General features: G+C 38.8%; 1 protein-coding gene across 3 annotated transcripts in view; it reads left to right on the top strand.

The window, feature by feature from the left end:
• LOC117220633 (uncharacterized) overlaps positions 1-20,497 on the top strand; it is a 550,762-nt gene extending 530,265 nt beyond the window's left edge. The window contains exons 6-9 of one of the 3 annotated variants that reach the window (XM_033470805.2): positions 58-222; positions 2,878-3,025; positions 8,494-8,740; positions 12,825-20,497. In XM_033470805.2, the coding sequence (XP_033326696.2) occupies positions 58-222; positions 2,878-3,025; positions 8,494-8,740; positions 12,825-13,053 (789 nt within the window). In that variant the 3' untranslated portion in view covers positions 13,054-20,497. Of the gene's footprint in view, positions 1-57; positions 1,392-2,877; positions 3,026-8,493; positions 8,741-12,824 lie in introns of those variants that run through there. The other 2 variants (XM_076518731.1, XM_033470804.2) reach the window with 2 other exon arrangements.
• The last annotated feature ends 528 nt before the right edge of the window (positions 20,498-21,025 follow it).

Below are 21,025 nucleotides of genomic sequence, written 5' to 3'. Positions count from 1 at the left end.
TTCTTTGTAACGAAGGGATCTTGTAATATTACTTTGAGCATTGATGTCTGTTTGCAGCCGATGGTTCATTGCGTGTCGAGCAGCGAACCGGACTCGGGGGACGTGCCGGTGGCGTCTGAAGACTGGAGGATTCAGGGTATCACTACGAAGGAAATAACGCTTAGCCAACCGGGTCTCCACGGGAAGACATACGTGGAGTCGACGGTGACTACTGGGATCCAGGTTGGTACCCATGTAGAACAGGTCAACCGTCATCTAACTCTAACAGACATGCACCAGCCAGCCGATACGACACACCCTGAAAACACATACGCTGACTCACAGGAGCATATGGACACATCATCACCAAATCATTCCATATATTCAGACACAATGGAGCACTCCCCCGTGGTGGAAGATCAGCTGACCGTCAGTCAGAAAGACGTGACGGATGTCTCTTACACAGAGATGGACGTCAGCGCGTTGCCGGTTGTAGGTCACGGCCACTATCAGCCGATCCTTTATCATAGCCAGCAATACGTTCCCAACGCGAACGTTTATCGACAGCAAACTTTAGTGCCAGACCACGCGCATTATACCATGCTACCTCAGACGAAATTCGACGACAAGCGTTGCGTCGACCCGGGCCAAATTGACTCGCAGGTCGTACAGCATATCGTAGACCAAGACGTCAACAACGCGCACACTTCGGAAGATAAGTCGCTGGACGAGCAAACCGTCGGCGTCTCTTACTGTCCCGAGAACGATAACTATCAAAAATTTGTAAGCGTCGGCATCGCCACGCCACCCGGCCTCTATCCACACTTGTACAATTATAGGTCTGATCCTAATGGCATTGCTGTCGTTAATTACTCGCCCAGTAAACAGGCCTATATAAACCCATACATTTACAATCCGTTCGTGTATGCGCAAGAGGTCGACGACGGCGAGGAGACCGACTCGTCGTCGGATGATTAGACGTAATATCTCTCTTTTTTCGTTACGGGTTCGATTTAATTGATTCGTTCATCTTGTACATTTTAAATTTCTCGACTTTTGAGTGGCATTACAAAGGCCCGCCGTGGGCAAATCACATACGCAACGCGTTTTTAATCGAATATACAAATATTATTAAGTTTGTAATTAGTTTGTATTTAACGTTATCGACTCTTTCGCTTGCTGAACAAGTTTTGTGGGGGTCTCGCGGTACTCCTTCTAGCGTTATTATTTAAAATGTACATTGCAATAATGTAACATGTATGCTCGTCCGTGTGTTGAAAACGAGATGCTAACGAAGAAACGAAAAGAACAAAAAAAGAAAAAAAAACAAAAAACATAATCGTATAGAAAAATCATCATGATTCTTTATAATATGGCAAACAGAGGACTAAATAAATTTTTGCTAAGCAATATATCTTTCTGTTTGAAAGTCGTCTGGTATTACATTATTCCTAAACGATTGGCAAAAGAATACCTTGAGATGAGCATGCGTAATCAGAGTTTGGATTTCGTCTATCTTGGTACCACTTCTCGTTTTGCATGCCGCGAAGAATGACGATTTGATCGTGAACAATGTCGGCTCGACTATCGGTTGCGTGAGGAACATCGGCTTTGTGGTACTGCCTCGAACAATGATCATTATCTTTATATAGGCTTGATGGAACTATCAGGCTTTATAACGGTCAGTCAGAGGAAAGTCTACATACACCTTGTTAGTTTCCAATTTTTTTAATTGGTAGAGTAGCACAAGATTTCTCTTCCATTCAATTATTGCAGATTATTTATAGATTATTTATTTACATATATATATATATATATATATATATATATATATATATTATATATATAATTTATATATATATATATATAATATTTTATATTACATATATTATATATTTATATAATTATCTATTTCAGTAGAGATTGTTAAAAAAGCTATACATCATAGAAAATTATTATTGCATATCTTCTGTTTCTATTGCAGGAAATATCCTGGTTAACAAAATGAATTTTTTCTCAGTTTCAATCTTCAAACAACATGCTATTGAAAGTTAAATGTGCATATCATTTCCTAGGATCTCTTTTCTTTGACTTGAAATTGAAATTTGAAGTAGGAAAACATTCAAGATCATTGTCATTAATAAACTGCAGATCTCTATGCATTTATGGCATGTACAGTTTTTTTAAATGCTAGAAAATTTGTAAATTAATAACTGACTGCTTTCTGATGTTTTTCTGTTGAATGATAAAAATGCTTTTAAAGGAAATTTTTAGATTCGCTTCTTTATTCGAGCATATGTTACAATAGAAATTGTACGAAGTTTAAATAAATTCAGTATTGTCATTATCATAAATAGACCGCGGATTTTTTACGTCAACAATGGATCAGTGAAATACAGTTTAACTGTCATGCTTAAATCATTGCCATTGCCAAATGGTTGCAATTGAGATGTTGTCATTACTAAGTTCTTGCGAAGGTGCATGTAGATTCGATTGACCGTACATAAACACTGTAACGGAGCTCAAATTGTAATTCAGTGAAAGAACACATTATATCGTCTCAAACAAATCCAAATTAGTTTCGCACGTAAAATTGTTTCAAACAGATAGAGTTAGTTCTACACGTAAAATTTTACAAACAAATTGTTTTAAAGTTGAGCCAAAATTTCTATGAACAGAAAATTTCGAAGTTGTATAAATTTAATTATGTTTGGGGCACCGATTGCTCGAGTGTCCTCACGCAGGGTCGAAAGAACGATGAGGATCTCGTTGGAGGAAAAGAGAGAGGGGTTTTTGTAAATCGACGGAGAAACGATTTGGCGGTCGTATTAGATTGAATTGAATATTAGCATGCGACTGGTAGGCTTGTGCCTGAGTTGATCGAGTTGTATTTGACAGATCTATACGACAGAGACGTTGAAGCAGACGGAAGGTGTGGTGAGCACAGTGAGGTGCGAGGGCAGGGAACATGCCCTCGGCCGCGGAATCAAACGAAAACTGGACTCCATCCATTCCATGCATTCTACCCTGCATGAAGACCAAGATGGTCAGTATTGTATGGTATTCTTAGACGTTTAACGTGCATTAGTCGCATAAGTAGCTCTAGACGTCAAACGACAGAAACGAATACTACCGAACAAAATTCACAGAATCGCTTACTATAGATAAACCAATCACTATTCGAACTATTTGGGAACTGCATCCAATTCAAATTGTCGTGTTAATGTATCTCGGACCAAAAGCAATGCGAGACAGAAAGAAAAAGCACATCAGCTTTCATACCAGAGAATTCACGAAAAATCTCGCATTGCTGCTGGTCACCGTTTGGTACGTATGGAATGTCGTCATTAAGAGTGCTTCTGGCTCTAGCACAGATCGTTAGAATAGCAATACTCGAGGGAAACACGTTGCTATTCACTAATTCCCCTATTGTTTCCGTAAATTGTCGAAGCATGTACGTCAGCTCGTTAATTTAAGTTCGCGTGCGTCTGCATGGTTATTCTTTGTTTTCATTTGCTGCATGTACAGAAAACTGGCACACGGTTGCGTATTATACTGCTTGCTGCATGCCGATTGCTTTGGTTTATGCTTTTTACATGACGCGGAGTTACGTAAAACCGAGGATTTCTGCGCGTACGTTCAGTTTCGAAACACTTTCGGATGGTACAATGTGCCCAGAGATTGAAAGAGTAGAACGTACGTTTGAAAAGCAACTCTCGAGTGTCTAGAATGAGTCGCCAAGATACTTTTACATTCAGCTCTTTCATTGTCACTTTACATAAGGGAGTAGTCAATTAATATTCAGACTGCATTAAGTTCACGTGGTCCAACGTTTTTGATATTTTATTAGACAGGAAAATAATTTGTTTCTTTTTATATGCTGTATTAGATTAATACAGACTGTAATAAATCAATGCAGGCTGTATTAGATTAAGACAGATCGTATTCAATTAATACAAACTGTATCAAATTAAGACAGAGTGTAGTGAATTAAGATATACTGTAATCAATTAATACAGTCTAAAGTTTGTAATATTTCAGTGCACAGGAAAATCGTTCAGAAACATTTAAAAAATTTACCGTTGAAATGCCAAGGAAAGCAGTCTTACGATTAAAATGGATTTATACGAAAAGTTAAAAAAAAACGACTCAGTTATAACCATTAAAGGTTTATCGGTTAATGTTACATTGATATTTGCAATGTCGCTAAATTGTTTCTCAATCTGTAAATTATAAAATGCTACTCCTTTATCTAAGATTATCCTGGAAAATCTGAATGTACAAATGCCTCTGATCCGCTGTATCTCACATTCTCAAAGAGTTCCTCTTTCTCGGCAACCAAAAGAACTCTCGACTGAATCAGAGAATAGTCGTACGATCGCTATGATTGCTCTCGCGCTAGAAACGAAAAGAAAAAGAAAAGAAAAAAAAACGAGACACCGTGTCGAAGACCTATTACTAGCTATTTTCGACGAGGTGCTCGAGGCAGGTAAGTGATGTCAGTAACCATTCTAAACGTTTTCCGTTGAGTGAACCAAAAGAGGAGACTCGATGCTTGTTACGCAGCAGTAACGGCGCCGTTAACGACACACATAATCGCAAATGGCAAATAATTCCCAGGGAGGATTTGTTGCGTTTTTGTTTTTTTTTTCTACTAATTGGCTGTCAGGTTTGTTAATCTCATCGTCCACACACACGCAGTTGTCATTGAGAGAACGAGTGCGAGAGTGAGAGAGGGGGCTTCGCAAAGTCATCATCCGATCATTTTCGGCGCGGGTGTGGCTCACCGGTTTATTTAACGGGGGAGCCTCCAGTAAACCGTCAAAATAAGTATAATTTTCGGCGATTTTTTTTTGGATCGTGAAACATTGATGAAATAACCTTTCGTAACATAATCTTTTCATACATATTCTTTGGCATTTCGAGATATATAGATTTTGTTTACGTTACATTTTATCGACGTTTACTGAAATAATCAATCTTGTTCTTCCGGTCGATGCTGTTGATCGACGTGCAGTCTAGCATTTTTTTCCTTCGATCTAGAGCAAAGTATAAAACGGAGTCTTTTTCAATGTAGAACTAAGCAGGAACGTCATATTAATTATTGAAACTACGTTTACCGCATAATTAAAATAAAAATGTTACGCAAAAATCGCTCCTTCATTTTCAGAGCCGCGTATCGGCATACTTCTTTAATTTTTCTGAATAGGATTTAGGTTCACGAGATGCGTAATTTTATTATGAAAAGAACTCAGTCTTTTATTTTGTTTTGGATCAAAGAAAAAAGATGCTGGACTGCACCAGATCAACAAAGGATTCGTGGAGAACGAGATTTATTAATCCAGTAAACGCCGATAAAAAACATAACGAAAGAAAAACATACGTATCTTGAAATGTCAAAGAACGTTTGTCGGAAATGTCGAAAATTTTCATCGATGTATTACGTACTAAAAAAAAGAATTGTCGAAAACAAGGATAATTTTCACGGTTTACTCGCGAGCTCCTCCCTTAACGCGGCATTTCTTGTACATATGATCACCCTCACACGTTTTTCCCCCCCTCACCGTGTCGCATGTGCATAATCTTGGGGAGGGATCGTTGTTCCTCTCGTCCTGGGTGCGGCGAACCCGGCACGACTCGAGTCGCGCGATAATTTGTCGCGTAAATCTGCGACTTTATTGCCGTCCCGTAATTTCGCGGTTCGAAACGAGTGTCCGGAATTTACGTCCCTCGCGGTTACCACGCGAATCCGTCGAAGCGACGTGAAATTATGATCCCCGTCGTTTACGACCGTGTTCTACGTGTGTATATTTATATCGCCGGGAAACCGACGGAAATCGAATTTATTTATTTCGCGCGATCGCGCCGCGAGAAATCGACGGGGCTCGAAAAAAAGAAAGAAAGAAAGAAACAACCGGAGGCATTGCATGTGCTCGACTCATCCGATATTTCATTTTGCCACTGATCTCGCCTACCACCATTTGAATGATGCTACTAATCATTTATTTAACGAGCACACGCGCGAGCAAGAAGCACAGTTGGAGAACGTACGGTGTTCGGTCACAAGGTGACGAGACCCTGCTGCTAAGTGTTCGATCGAAACTTCTCGAAGAGACGTGTCGTGGTAAAAGGTTGCACAAGATTTGCAACCACTGAACAGAAGAGCAAGATCCAGAACATAGAACGTTCTTTTTGGAATATTTTTGTATGCTGTAACGCGCGCCATTTTTTAACAGTCGCGTTAAGAAAGCTTCGCTTGAGTACACTATGTTCTTCAGGTCTGATTCATTATCTGTCGAAATTTTGGATAGTAATATTTGTTTTGTGACATTCTGTGTGTCGAACAAATTAGAGAATTGTTTAACGATGAAGTCTTCTTTTGTTTTTATCGAATATCTAACAATTGCGGATTTTATGCAATTTGTATAAAAACGATTATGTCAGAAACGACATTGTAAAGTCATCGGAAATTTCTTGCAATTATTAACACGTTCCGTGCCGAGCTTTTTTTACTCGAATCTTCACACTTTGATATTTTACTAAAACTTGATGTATTACGTGCAATTATTAATTCTCGTACACATAACAAAGTAACAAAAACTTATCAACGCCCATTCTTGCGGTGGAAATTGATTCTTCGGTTCTAAATTTCTTGTAAACAATTTGTTCAGTTCACTAAGTAAACATGCAAGCGTGTACCATCGATGGTACACGTGGCGCGGAACGTGTTAATAAAAAAAGAGGCAAGATATTTTTATCTGACTTAAGTCTCTTACAATCAATTTAGATCATATTTTGCATGAAATTCCGCAATGTAATAATAACGTACGATACTCTAATGTGAAATATTTTTGAGAATTGTGATTAAGAATTGCGGCATTTTTAGTTCAATCTTGAATGAAGAAAGACGCAACGAGAAATTTTGTCGAGGAACTGATTCGATTTGGAATCAATATTGTTATAGTTGTCTGTCTAATTGCTTAATTTATTCGATCGAATACTTATTGCGAGGGGAAGTAGTTAAACCATGAATAGAACTGTTTTAAGGACCGTTCCATTCGTAAAGCACGCACCAACAGCATACAGCATTTCGTTGTTATGCGTTGCACCTATTGGCCAAAGTTAACACACAATTTCATAGCTGGCGGAGACTCGTGGGATCGTGTCGTAAATGAATGCACAATTAAATCTTTCTGATTAAAATCGAGTTGCCTGACACAATTGTTATAGCGATTCAAAAGGAAAGTGACACTTTCTGTCATCAAGTTCAACAGATCTTGCAAATTGACTGAAATTTCTGATTGCAAAGTTTAAATGTCAAACTTAAATACAGAGAGAATATTAAATTAAACGATTTTATAGTTAATCTAGTTTATATGTCGGAGAAGAAACATACTTGCAATGTTACTACTGGTACTAATTGACTATGAGTTGTGCATTAAGCTCACATTGGTCTATTTTGTATTATAAAAGAAGAATTTAGTAAAACCTTTTCTTTACTGCTGCAATAATTGTCAAACAATAAATATGAAATCTATTATTTGACTAAGAATGGTAAGTTCAGCGACGAAAAGATCTCAATGTAACATATGTGATCCAAAAAACAGTGTACCATTATAGAACATAATTGTGCCATTACGAAAAATTGTAGGTAGACTGTGAATTTTATGCATTTACAATAAAAGTAGTTACTTGAAATACAGAAACAATAGAAACATTTTACAGATACTGTCGCATCATTTTCAGATTATTAAAACTATTAACAGAAGTAATATATTTCCATTCAAGCTCTTGTTTTTCACAATTATTGCAGACAATTTTGCACATACGCTTACCGACAAAAGTTAAGAGACTTTACATATCGTTTACATTTGAAATTTTAATAAATATTCGTCAAATTAAAAGTACATATTATAGCAAAGCTAAATACATGCTGCAAAACTAAATAACACGTTCTTTATGTTGCAATACTGTTTTACTTAGTGCATTCGGCAAATGAAAAAATAATGAAACTTAGGAGAATACAAAAATAAAATGAAAATACAAACATAAAATAAAGGTAGAAAATAAAGAAATGAAATAAAAATAAAATGAAAAGAAAAAATACAAAAATGAAAATGAAAAGAGAAAATACGAAAATGAAAATAAAATTGAGAAATTAAAAACTCATAAGAATATGAAATTAACATTTTCGTTGACACAATACAACTTCTTGTGCTACGTTAAGAAGGTTCATTACACCCAGTAATATGCGTCTGTGTTTCTTAACTTTTGTCGATAATAGTAAATCCGCAGTCAAATTATAAAACACAGTCGAAGAGAACATTGTACCATTGCAAGCACGACATCATCGCGTAACGAACACAAAATTCGTAAGACAGATAAGATTCGAGTTCGACAGCACGATCTCGCGAGCCCGTTCGAGTTCACGCTGAGCAAAGCCACGTTTCGGGCCTTAGTAAACGAGTTCGATGAAATCGAAAGAAAATCTGGTGTGTTGTTTGGACCGTTTAGTAACCAAGGCGAAATCAGAGGAGAAGAGCCAGAGGAAACTGGAAGTGGGTGAGCTAGTGTGGGGCGCCGCAAGAGGAAGTCCGGCGTGGCCGGGCAAGGTCGAGTCTTTAGGCCCCCCGGGGTCTATGACAGTCTGTGTCCGTTGGTACGGGGGCGGGGGCGGTCGGAGCCAGGTCGAGGTCAAGGCTCTCAAGTCCCTCTCCGAAGGCCTCGAAGCGCACCACCGTGCGCGAAAAAAGTTTAGGAAGTGAGTCGCACCACCTCGATTCCCGGATTAACCTGACGAACACGAGTTCTCGATGCCGCGCAGTGCGGTGAAACAACGAAGATCTGTCAAAATCGAAGAACTTCTCATAGAAATCGGATAAAGCGATGCTGGTTTATTTTTTAACGTTAAAGCTGCGATGTTGCGAAATAAGGGAAAAATAGAGAGAATGTAATATGGACATTTTTTAACCTTGATAATTTAAGTTGAACTTGAAATGTTCTAAATTGTGATTTATCCAGCAGCGTGTACAATTAGACTTTTTTGTGGCATATTATATTTATACATCATTATATTATATACATTATATTATATTATATATATTATAATTATACATTATATTATATTATATATATTATAATTATACATTATATTATATTATATACATCATTTCCCGTAAATTTTCACACATTGATTTCGAATCCGGTCGCAAAATTGATCTACCACTTCAGGATTTTGAAAAAAAAAACAGATTCAAGTAAAAAAACGAAATCGTGATTTTCTCGTTGAAATGATTTGATAACCCACTGTGTTTTTTTTCTTTTTGAAATCCTGAACCGGTAGATAAATTTTGCGACGGCATTTGCAATCAGCGTGTCAAAATCTACGGAAAACGATGTACAATATAACACGTCCTAAAAAGTCTAACTTTACATGGTGAAAATCACGGTTTAGGATATTTCAAGTTTAACTTTAATGTTCAAGGTTAAAAAATGTTCACACTACATCGTCTGTATTTTTCCCTTATTCGACATTTCGGCTTTAAAACCATCGCTCTATCTCATTCCTATCAAAAGTTCTTTGATTTTGACACAACTTCGTCATTTCACCCCACTGTGTGCCACCTAGGGGTGATACGCACTTTGGGACAAGCGATAGTAATTAGCAGCTAATTACGAACATCTGAATTTGGTGTGGTAGACCTTGACAGTTGACCCTTTCGCTATATGTATATTAGGCAGAACTGGACACATTTGAAATGACGTTATTTGAAATATCATTTCGAGCAACGTGTTATTTTATCTCATAGTACATTCATGCCTTTGATCCTATCTGAAATAACATTATCTGAAACATTATTTCAAATAACATGTTATTTTATTTCATAATTATTTGAAATAATCATTTGGTTACTATATTTACAAGTTTTCAGTGTCTACTAAGAATGCATAAATATTTGCAATTTTCTGATAACTAGACTATTTACGCATCGATTAGATCAGTTTAATAAAAAAGTATGCGTCTGCTTCTGATTGAATTTGTTATTAGAGAAAAATAAATTTATTTATTATTAAATTTAACACACACACATCACTAGTTTGCATAGACTTCGATTCAATTATAGAAGAGAATTAAAAACATTGATGTAAAAATTACGTGAACAGTCTAATTGTATTGCATAAATTATAGTCACAGCGAAAGGGTTGTAATTGAAAGTAATAAAAAAAAAACAGATTTAAGTTCATAAGGTCATAGCGATTAAGCTAGACACGTGAATGCGTGATACACTATTAAAAATATGAATTTATTTCGCATTTTACTGTCGCTTGTCCACCGGCCGTAAGTTTTTCCAAAAACTCGAGAAAACTGAAATTGATAAATGTTTTACAAAAATTTGATTCAGGATGATCAAATCAGTTCTCTTCGTATGAATCAGTTTTGTACAGCATTTGGTAACAAACCAGCAGCCAATGATATCGAGTCTCTGTTACATTTAAGAAACGCCTCGCGTAGCTGCGATTTTGTCGATCCTGCGAGCAATTTCGACTTTTCCAACAATGCTTTTTTCCAAACAATTCTTCCGGAAGCCTTTTATTGAAAGACGCTTTTATCCTAATTCTATAATCGCAGTTGCGCGTCTCGGGCGCGTTTTAATCTTACACTCTATATTAGATATGCGCAATTCTTTTATTCTGCTTAGTATTGCTGTTTTTATATAGAGCTATTATTCTGTCTTTAGTAACATATATATGTTCTTCGTAGTATAATATTCGTAGAAAGTATTACAACATGGAATTTCATGGGCATCGGCTAAATAATCGTTCGATGCGGATCAATGTACACAAGTGTGGACCAAGAAATGATCAAAATTGTCCTTTTTTTATAGTCGACCGATTGAACAACAAATGCATTTGCTAATTATTCGTTCCATTATTTTAAAAATTATAATGCACCGAAATTGATAAGGATAAATAATCAATAAATAATCAATTTCCATATTAGTTCTACGCGACTATTATTGGAATGAATTGGTGTTTTCCCTGAAAAATAAGATTTTCAAAGATTAATCAATGACAAAAATGAGAATTTTATGCTGTACATTGGAACTTCCGGTTGTGTGCAATCGATCAAGGAACGTTTAAGAGATTCGACAATGACTCAATGCAGATTACCTACAATGACTGCACATTGTTATGCAAGTATACATTTTTTTTGCAATAACTCATGCAATATCGAAAAATCGGGACACGTATCTCCTGTATTATTTCCAACAAATTCAAAATGAAACCGTAACCTTATTAATCCTCGTCTGTTCTCTTTTTTTAAATCAAAATATTACTGAAAAGAAAGAAATTTCAATTGAATGAATTCCTTCTTCAGGAGTGAAAAATTGTGTTAGTTTGGGGTTTAAAGGGACTTGTTTAAATTAGCTTAATTGCAATATTAATATACTAGCTAATAAATATTAATACTAGATAATAAATAACTAAATTATAAATGCTATTGATTTATACAGTTTTATAACAACGACAAGATTTATATAAACTTGGAACGATTTTTATTTATAATACAGTTTTTGCACTAAATATTGTTCTTTTGTAAATCGTGTTCTCCTTTTTACACTTTAAATTAGTTCTTGCGTAAATGATATTCAGATTTTTGCAAACCAAATGGCCACGTTTGCAGGTTTCATTTATACTTTCGCAAATTTAATTATCCCTTTCTCAGTTTTATTCGAACTTTGCATATCAAATTAATCCTAAGACTCGGTATAAAATCATGTAAAAACATTAGACATTATTAATTTTCATTAACTTTCATTAATCTTCATTGATCTTCAATGATTTTTTATAAAACTTCATTCAATTTTGCAATGCGATATGAATTTTATTACAAGTAATTGCGAATTTGTGAATTTAATTTGTAAGAGGATGAATTTCATTTGCAAAAGGATGAATTTTATTTGCGAGAAGACATATTTTCGATAATCAGTAACACTTTATAAATAATTGTTGAAGATTAATGAAGATGAATTATTTTGTAGCAACTGTACAAATTCATATTTTTAAAAATTGTATATAAAAAACGATCAATTTTGACTTAATTCTTTGGAATGGATTAATTCTATTCACAAAAAAGATGAATACGATCTATAAAAGAATCAATAAAGTGCAAAAAGGTGATTATAATCTACAGAAAGATTAATTTGAAGTGCACAATCTGCGCATACATTAATAAAAAAAATTTTCAAGAAATCTCTCTCAAAAAGATTGTTATCATATCAAAAACTGTAAAAGAAAAAACCAGGAGATTCCGACTAATTCGGTACTTCCAGTGTTAAACTCCGATCAAGCAGAGACAGATGACGATTAAAACCCCATCAATCTCACTACCACAGCCTAACCAAATACAGTAATTCCTCCCTAATTCGCGTTCAGATTGCGCACAAAAACGGACAATTTGGAAAGAGGAGACATGATTATTCGAGTCTCGCGTCTCATTTTTATAGTTGTTGACAATCGGTAACTATAAAAACGAGCCACAAGGCTCTCTTCCGAAATTGTCCATTTTTGTGCGCAATTAGGGAGAAATTACCGCAATCCACTCAACAACTGAACAGTCCAGAAACGTTTCCGTGTCTCCCGAAAACGGCGGGATTCTCGAACAAGCACAAAACCGATTCAGTGCCGACGTTCCTTGACCCTAACTGGTTAGCCAAGTAGTTGCGTATCGCATCCTAGATGTATCACAGCTTCGCCGTAACCCGCTAAGACCGTTTCCCCCCTCTGGATCTTCCTGTCGACTAACGCCACGATTTTCTCGTGTCCCCGGTTTCTTCTTCTAGAAGTCGTAAATTGAATATGCAGCTGGAAAATGCCATACAGGAGGCAATGACCGAGCTGGACAAGGTGCCAGAGTCGAGCAAGGACAAGAAGACCGGCGGCAGCAAGTCCTGCAGGATGCTGAAGGGTCCCGACAGCGGCGGCGGTTCGAGGTCCGAGGGCAAGAAGTCGTCGAAGAAGCCCGCGGGGACCTTGAACCCTGTCACCACGGAGCAGAAGCAGTGTCGATGACCCCGAAGCCTGTCTACCTAGGCGACGTCCAACCTTGCGATCGACGCGCGTCGAGAACAGGTGTCGGAGCCGCGGCTCCGCGGACGAACACCTTGCGTTCGTAGCATCTGTGATCCGAGATCGAACGGTCGTTCCGCCTTCTTTTCGCTACCGACCGATCGCCGCGCGTCTTACCCGACGTGAACTCGCGGGAATTTTTATAAAAATTAGCTGTGTCAGGGGCGCGCGTCAGGTGCGAGAAGCGGCGCAGAAACGAGGCTCTGCTCGCCGCGAGAGCCAACCAAAAAGGCACTTCCAGTATTAGACGTAGCGGAACGATTATTTCGGAGACGATTGTTAGAGCGATGGCGAGTTTATTCTATCGAACGGTTCGTGTACATTCATTTCTCCTGTACATAAAAGTCAACGAAAATTAACCAGCGTGAAAAGCAGATTTTCGTAGCGGTAGACGGTCTCGATCGGCGGAGGATGAGAGAGAGACGTTAAATCGGGAGGAGGATTTTCGATTCGCGGAAAGAAGACATTCCTCGGTGTACGATAAACACATTAATTACTCCAATTCATCTGCTACGTAGCCTGTACAGTTAGAGCGGAAACCATTTTTCCTATTCGGTGTTCGAGACAGAGCTCGACTCCCCCGCTGAATTTAATCATCCACTGGTAAGCGTATTTAACGGTCGAGAGGCAGGCGGAGTTCGAGTCGGTTAGATTCTTCATTTGTTGAGAAGATTTTGAAAATGTTTACTTGACGCGTTTCTGAAACGAAATTGTTGCATTGTCGTTGCGTGCAGGACACCGGTGCACGAAAATTGCGCTTGCTTTGGGGGACGAGAGGGGAGAAGCTTCTTAGAGGTCCGATCTAGAGATCCCCGTGGTAAATTACACGGGACGATTGCGCGCAGGAGTTATCGTTATTTGTTCTCCGATGAAACTGCTTCGACGTTGGAAATCGTCGCGAGTTGATCGAGATCCCAGATCGTTGAAGTTGCCGGTCATTTCTTTGGACAGTGAAGATTATCGAGCAAACAGTGCCTTCAAAAATTCAACGAATTTTGGTTAATTCATTTCAAATGCAAAAAGGTTACTTCCTGAAGAAGCAGAGGAAAGTTGAAGATCGTGATTCAATGAACGATTGTCAAAGTGGTAGATCATTTCTTTCGACAGTGAAGATTATTAGGCAAACAGTACCTTCAAAAATTTATCGAATTTTGGCTAATTAATTTCAAATGCAAAAAGGTTACTTCCTGAAGAAGCAGAGGAAAGTTGAAGATCGTGATTCAATGAACGATTGTCAAAGTGGTAGATCATTTCTTTCGACAGTGAAGATTATTAGGCAAACAGTACCTTCAAAAATTTACCGAATTTTGGCTAATTAATTTCAAATGCAAAATATTACTTTCTGAAGAAGTAGAGGAAAATTGAAGATCGTGATTCAATGAACGATTGTCAAAGTGGTAGAGCATTTCTTTGGGCACTGAAGATTATTCACCAGAAAGTACCGTCGAAAGTTCATCAAGTTTGGTTTTTGTCTGAAGAGATAGAAGGAACTCTAAACCGTGATCACAGAGATAATTGTCAAAATGATCTTTATACATCGATGATTATTAACCAAAAAAGATACGATTGTTAACTGAAAATGAAATGTTTTGGTCCGAAGAAAGAGGGAGAACTCGTAGATCGTGATCCCAGAAAAGATCGTCAAAATCGGCGATCGTTTTACGTTTACTGAAGAGATTATTAACTAAACAATATCTCTAAAAAAAAACGGGGTGTTTTTGTCAATTAATTTCAGAAGTTTAGCTTTTCTCCCTAAAAAGATAGAGGAAAAATGTAGCTCGTGATCTAAGAAACAATTGCGAAAGTGATCGATTATTTCTGCGCGCACTATAGATGATTAACAGAACAATATCTTCAAAAATTAAGGGAATTATGTTTCGTTAATTTCAAATGCGGCACGTGTTTCGTAGGAAGAAAATTTGCCGATAGCGATGCGAGCAACGATTGTCAAAGTGGCCAGTCATTTTGAAAACTGCAGATTACGGGTCATTATCCTAAAAAATTCGCCGAATTAATTAATGTCACACCTCGCGCTGAGTATGGCAATCTCCGACAGTTTCCTCGAGGGCAAATAACTATTCTCCTGCGCAAAGGACAAAGATCAAGGGAAGTTTCTTCTCCTCGAGAAAGAAGGGAGCGTAGAAGTGTCTGTTAACGAGTTTCTGTTGAGCGTAGTTATAGCGAACGAAGGCGTACTTACATCGCGAGACCGTGCGAGGCGTCTCGAGTGTTGCATGAACGTTCACGGCGCCGAGAGCCGTGTAAGAAAAGAAGACGCCGGGGCGTTTGTATCTCGAGGAATATCAAATAAGGCGTCCCATTATCGAAAACACAGTTTCCACGCGCGCGACCATGAGTTTCCGTTCGAAATCGACGCAGTTTAATCATCACGAGGATATAGTATCCGCCACGGGGAAGAAAAGAGTGAAGCAGAAGAGAGAGAGAGAGAAAGAGAGAGAGAGAGAGAGAGAGAGAGAGAGAAACCGACCGAGCGCAGGTAGTTTTTAAAAACGATATTTTTGCGAACGAATCAACGTCACTGTACCTACACAGAGAAATACTATTCTCAATCAATCATTTTTTAGATGGCTATACAGAAATATACAAGGTGTAATTCTTTTACCGGGACGTCATCGTGTTGGATCGCGAATATTAAATAGTCTCGACACGTTGGGAGATCCTTTTTAAACACGGCCGGCGTTTTTTGAACCCGCGTTCAACCGACTTTTGTAAAACGTTATTCCTTAGACGATAAAAAAAGATTTAAAAAAAGGAAGAAGACGAAGAAGAAAAGTAATAACTAAATAACGATATAGCGTATCGATGCCGCGGACGCGAATCCGAGGGAATTTTGTACATAAAGACAGGCCAGATTGATTCAGAATTGGAAGTCTCTGCGAGGTGTCTTGTCCGGGTTTCGATCGACACACGTTGGATCCACTTTCAACGAGATATGGGGCTTTCGGGTAGCTTCAAGTAACTTTTCTTTAGAAAAACGATCAGAAAACCGCGAAAAAAAAATAAGTAGACCAGGCGTGGGCGACGGCAACGTAATCAAGGCAAACGATGGAGAAGCGAAGAAAACTACAGTAACGCTCGGATAACAATCAGAAATTTCGATATTCGCCGGTAGAAAAGCGACGAGTCTGCTGTAACAAGAATCGCAAGAGTTATCTGAGAATCGATGTATTTGTAGCGACCGCTCGATAAGCGTCCGAGGTCGGGGCTCTGGCGTCCCGAAGCCTCGCCTCTCCGCTGGACGACCAATCGCGCGCGCCCTCCCCACCCCGCCGTGACTCCAAGAGAGCGGCAAGCGCGTGCGTGCGAGCGAGAGGCGGCCCCCGATCGTCCCGCAGAGCCCGGAATCTTATCGAACGATCGTCGCGTGGCAAGCGAAATAGCACGATTCCGATCGCACCAGTGCCCCATGCCTGGGTATAGACCGTCGAAGGAGATCCGCGAGAGATCGAGAATGCAGCTCCGCCTTGTTCAGGTGATCTCGCTACGATCAGGAGAGAGGAGTAGCTCATCCTTATTTTTTTATCGAAGGAAAAACATTCAAAACGACACAACACCATCGTCGCACAACTTTAGCCCCAAGAGACACGAGAAAATGTTCCTTTGCATGCACCACGCATAAAAACATGTACAAAATGAAAAACTTACAGAGTAAATCTTTAAAAGTTAGTAGTATGTAACGAACACGCGCTGGGTGATCGCTGGTGATCCCGGGGAAAGCTTTCTCAATCGATACGTTGCTTTTATCATCGATCGTCGTTTGCGTTTTCACACCGGACAAATCGCTCACTGTTCCCCGCGGGTCCGAACCGGGGCCTCGGGAAGCAATGTATTCAACGACGAAGCTTTTCAGTAGGTCCGAAACACACCACACACTCTAGACAGACAATAAAAGAACTTGCAAGTATCAAAAGTAAATAAATTCTCGAGGAGGATCGCGCGAATCCATTCGTTGTGTAGCGTTGCTCGCTCGGGGAGGGGGGGAGAAGCGGTCCGAGCTGTATTCGTCAATTTACGCGCCGCCGGGCTGCCCGTTGCTGCGCGGAACACGCTTCCGGAGATCTCCCGAATAAAAAGAGTCATTCATAATACCCCGCGTCGAATATCAAAAGAGCACAGTGGACCAACGTCACTTTCGGTGCACCGCCGTTTCGCCAAGACGGGAGAGCCCGCGAAATCCTCGGTTCTGTCTATAATTAGCTTTGTTACTTAATTAAGTCACCCGTCGGGGATCTCCGCGACAGTTTCGAATAATCCCGGGAGGGGCGCAGAGTCCGACGGAACAACATAGCCATTCGGATGATCGAACGTGAAATTCTAAATGCAAGGACCACTATACTATTTACGGTTTCATTCGCAGCAACGCGCGAAACCCGGCGACGGTGACTCGCATAAACCGTGGCTTTCCGGGACGCTTTCAGTTCCGCGATTCACGCGCCTCTCATTCAACGACTCCACACATCAAAGCAAATCAAAAGAGCTCGGGAGAAGAACGGACGTGTCGACGGGTCTCTCCTCGTACACTTTATAGGCGAAAAATTTCCAAAATGGTCTTTTGCTGCTGCTGCTGCTGCTGCTGCAAAGAAAGAAAAAGAAAAAAAAGAAACGAGCAACGCCCGTTGTTTAGATTCCGTAGATTTCCGTTTCAAATCAGTGTGGCGAAAGAGACATATCACCATGTGCACGGCGATTTCCGAACCGAGCCATTTCGGTGTCGAACAGAACAACAGAAACGAGATGAACACACACGATTTTCGAAGATTCTAGGTGTCGAGGCTCGTGCGAAAACGGCTGGCATCGCTGTATACAAAATGGGACCGTTTAAAGATAAGACAATTAATTTTATCGCTCGATTCCTTCGCGGGGGCGACTCTACCGGTCGTCCGAGTTTCGCGTGTGATCCATGGATCCGTGGATCGATCACGCGGCGGGAGGGAAAAGCTTTTTTTCTCCTTTCTCCGCGGCGCGTCGATGCGTCGAGAGATGATGATGATTCGTGAAACAGTAAAGACTTACCTCAGTAATCTAATGTACGCAAGAATCAAACGAGAGTACGTATATATACATGTAGCGCTGACGTCCTTTGTATATTTTCCGTATTGTACATAACTATAAATACGCCTTAACGATAATTATTGCTGTACGATAACCGTCGACGTGCGCGTTATTTAATATTTATGCGAATATCTTTGGGCCGAGGCACGCCGCCTGACCACAACAACAACAAAAAAACAAGAAGAAAAGAAAAGAACCGGCCGCGAATTCGCGGAAAAGCGACGCCTGTCGAACTATAATCCTTAATCCTAATCTTATCGATTCCCTGTTTACTTTTAATCGCGGGAGGAGACTCGCCGCGAACGCCGACGTTTTAAAACAACGCGTCGCCTCCCGCGTTCTCGCGCGCGCGCATTATAAACCGTGCGCAGATTTTCAAACTATTTATTCGTATCGGTCTCTTTTTAACGGCGTGGCGGGTTTGCGTTCGAATAAATCAATTGTTCGATTCCGGAATATATATATATATATATATATATATATACATCGTGGTTGTCCGTCGACGAGCGTTGCTTTTTTGCAGGATTACGGGTCGACGAGTTTCACGGAGAATTGCGTGCACGATAATATTGTCTGCTATCTCGAACCGTAAAGAGGCCTATGTTAAGTCGGCATGTTTGTGCGCATCGTTTGTTCAATTTCCTTTGCGACGGAGAGCACGGCGGATTTTAGCAGCAACGAGACGACGATGATGACGATGATGATATGAATAGTTGACGCGTTTGGCCGAGGGCTGCGATTAGTAATCACGGGGGATAAAAGAAATCTTTCTGGAGGGCTATTGTACCGATAGTTATTCGAGGTGTGTGACTGAGAAAGCACGAGTTTCTTCGGCAAATATTTATTACTATTATTATTTATCGAAATGGGAAAAATATGTAGTTATATTTAACGGAGCGTTTCGTTCGCTTGTTATGTTTTGAGAGAGATATAAATTGAAATTGTGCGCGAGGCGACTTTTGCTCTTTGTCGCGAGATGTACAGCGAGAGAGAGAGAGAGAGAGTACGAGAAAGAGAGAGAGAGTATGAGAAAGAGAGCGAGTATGCGAGAAAGAGAGTAAGAATGCGAATGCGAGAAAAAAAGAGTGCGAATGCAAGAAAGAGAGTAAGAATGCGAATGCGAGAAAGAGAGTAAGAATGCGAATGCGAGAAAGAGAGTAAGAGTGCGAGAAAGAAAGTGAGAGTGCGAGAGAGAGTGAGTTTAAGAGAGAGAGAGAGAGAGAGAGTGCACATGCATGTATGCGAATGAGAGAGCGCGAGAAAGCAGAAACAAGAGTGAGGGAGAACGAGAACCAGACGAGAGGGAAGAAAGATGCAAAAATATGAAAAAATGCAAATTCCGGCGGACGAACATAGTTTTTAAGAGGCACCAAAAATGAAAACTGATTAACTCCGTAAGAGACAAAACGATTCAACCGTGATCACTGTGAAGTACCGAGTCAAACAAATTTAGGAAACAGCGACCGAATATGCACTTTTTGGTGTGCGATATGGATATTTGATGCAGATAAAAATAGCTATACATAATTATTACATCAACTGTCAGTGGTATTACAATAAGAGATGATAATTTTATATTTACAAGATAGAGAGAATCGTTGAATCTAAATGAGTGTAATATACGTCTGTATTATGAAAAAAGAACCCACACATATACCATACGCATACTCTCACAGATACCACCCACCCCCCCACCGCCCATTTTTCTGTGTCCTACACCACCATTTTCTTCACCCGCCACCCTGTCCCCCCCCCCCATCACCCTCATGAAATTCCGAGTTAGAACGAAAAAAACTAGAAAAGCTAGCTTATTTAATATTTGGCATAATATTCGTGGTATATATATAATATATTATATTATATTATATTGTATTGATAGATATATAATATCATATATTATATATATCTAAACAACTATAAATATGATTATAAATATGAATATAAATAAAAAGTATAAATACAAGATATAAATATATATATAAATATAAATAAATATATCTATATATATATATATAGACACACGAACATAGACACACACACATATACAGAGACACGTACACACACGCACGCCCACACACACGTACACACGAGAGATAGAGCATAAAGTAAACAAAAAAAATGAAATAGGCTCGGACGGCAATATTTGCATGGCCGAGGAAAAGTATGAAGCTATGTGATCCACTACTACTAGTAGCTTTTAGCTGTAAAGACTTATACTTTATTTTGTAAATTTTGTTTATACAATGTTTGATCGTTCACGCATAATACTATTGTATGTGAAAATAAGTTAATAAATCATTAACATGTGAAGTTACTTGATGTGGTATCCCGTTTTTAACACCTTCTTTTATAACTGTGTGCTACGTATGTTTAAAAATGTTCAGATGACAATCTTACGCTGATGATAGATTAACTTCATTTCAAATTAAAAGCACTGTGTAGGAATGAAAAATTAATAATTCATGACTTCTTATTCAATTATTCTGCAGCAATAACAATTCCATTTGTAAATCTATGATATATCTTGTATTTCCTTGACATTATTAATGAATAGATAGTGATTAAGATTTTTGTACTAAAGCATTGTAATAGAACAACGCACATTGTAATTATTGATTTCTATTGTACAATAAGAACACGAAAATCGTGATTAACAATGTCTCTAATGATTCAATATTATTTATGTAAAAGTTGTGCAGAAATACTTTTTTAAAAATTGCATCTACTCTCTTGATAAAGTGGCGACATCTCTTGCTGAAGCGTGGTACTAAATACTCTATGGCCTTTCATGGTAATCTATAATTTTGCAAAATTCACCGTAACTGGTTTTGCATATGATATT

This window comes from Megalopta genalis, chromosome 2, assembly GCF_051020955.1.
Source record: "Megalopta genalis isolate 19385.01 chromosome 2, iyMegGena1_principal, whole genome shotgun sequence".
Lineage (NCBI taxonomy): Eukaryota > Metazoa > Arthropoda > Insecta > Hymenoptera > Halictidae > Megalopta > Megalopta genalis.
The sequence above is the reverse complement of the archived record's forward strand: the minus strand, read 5'-3'. Positions and strand labels throughout refer to the sequence as shown.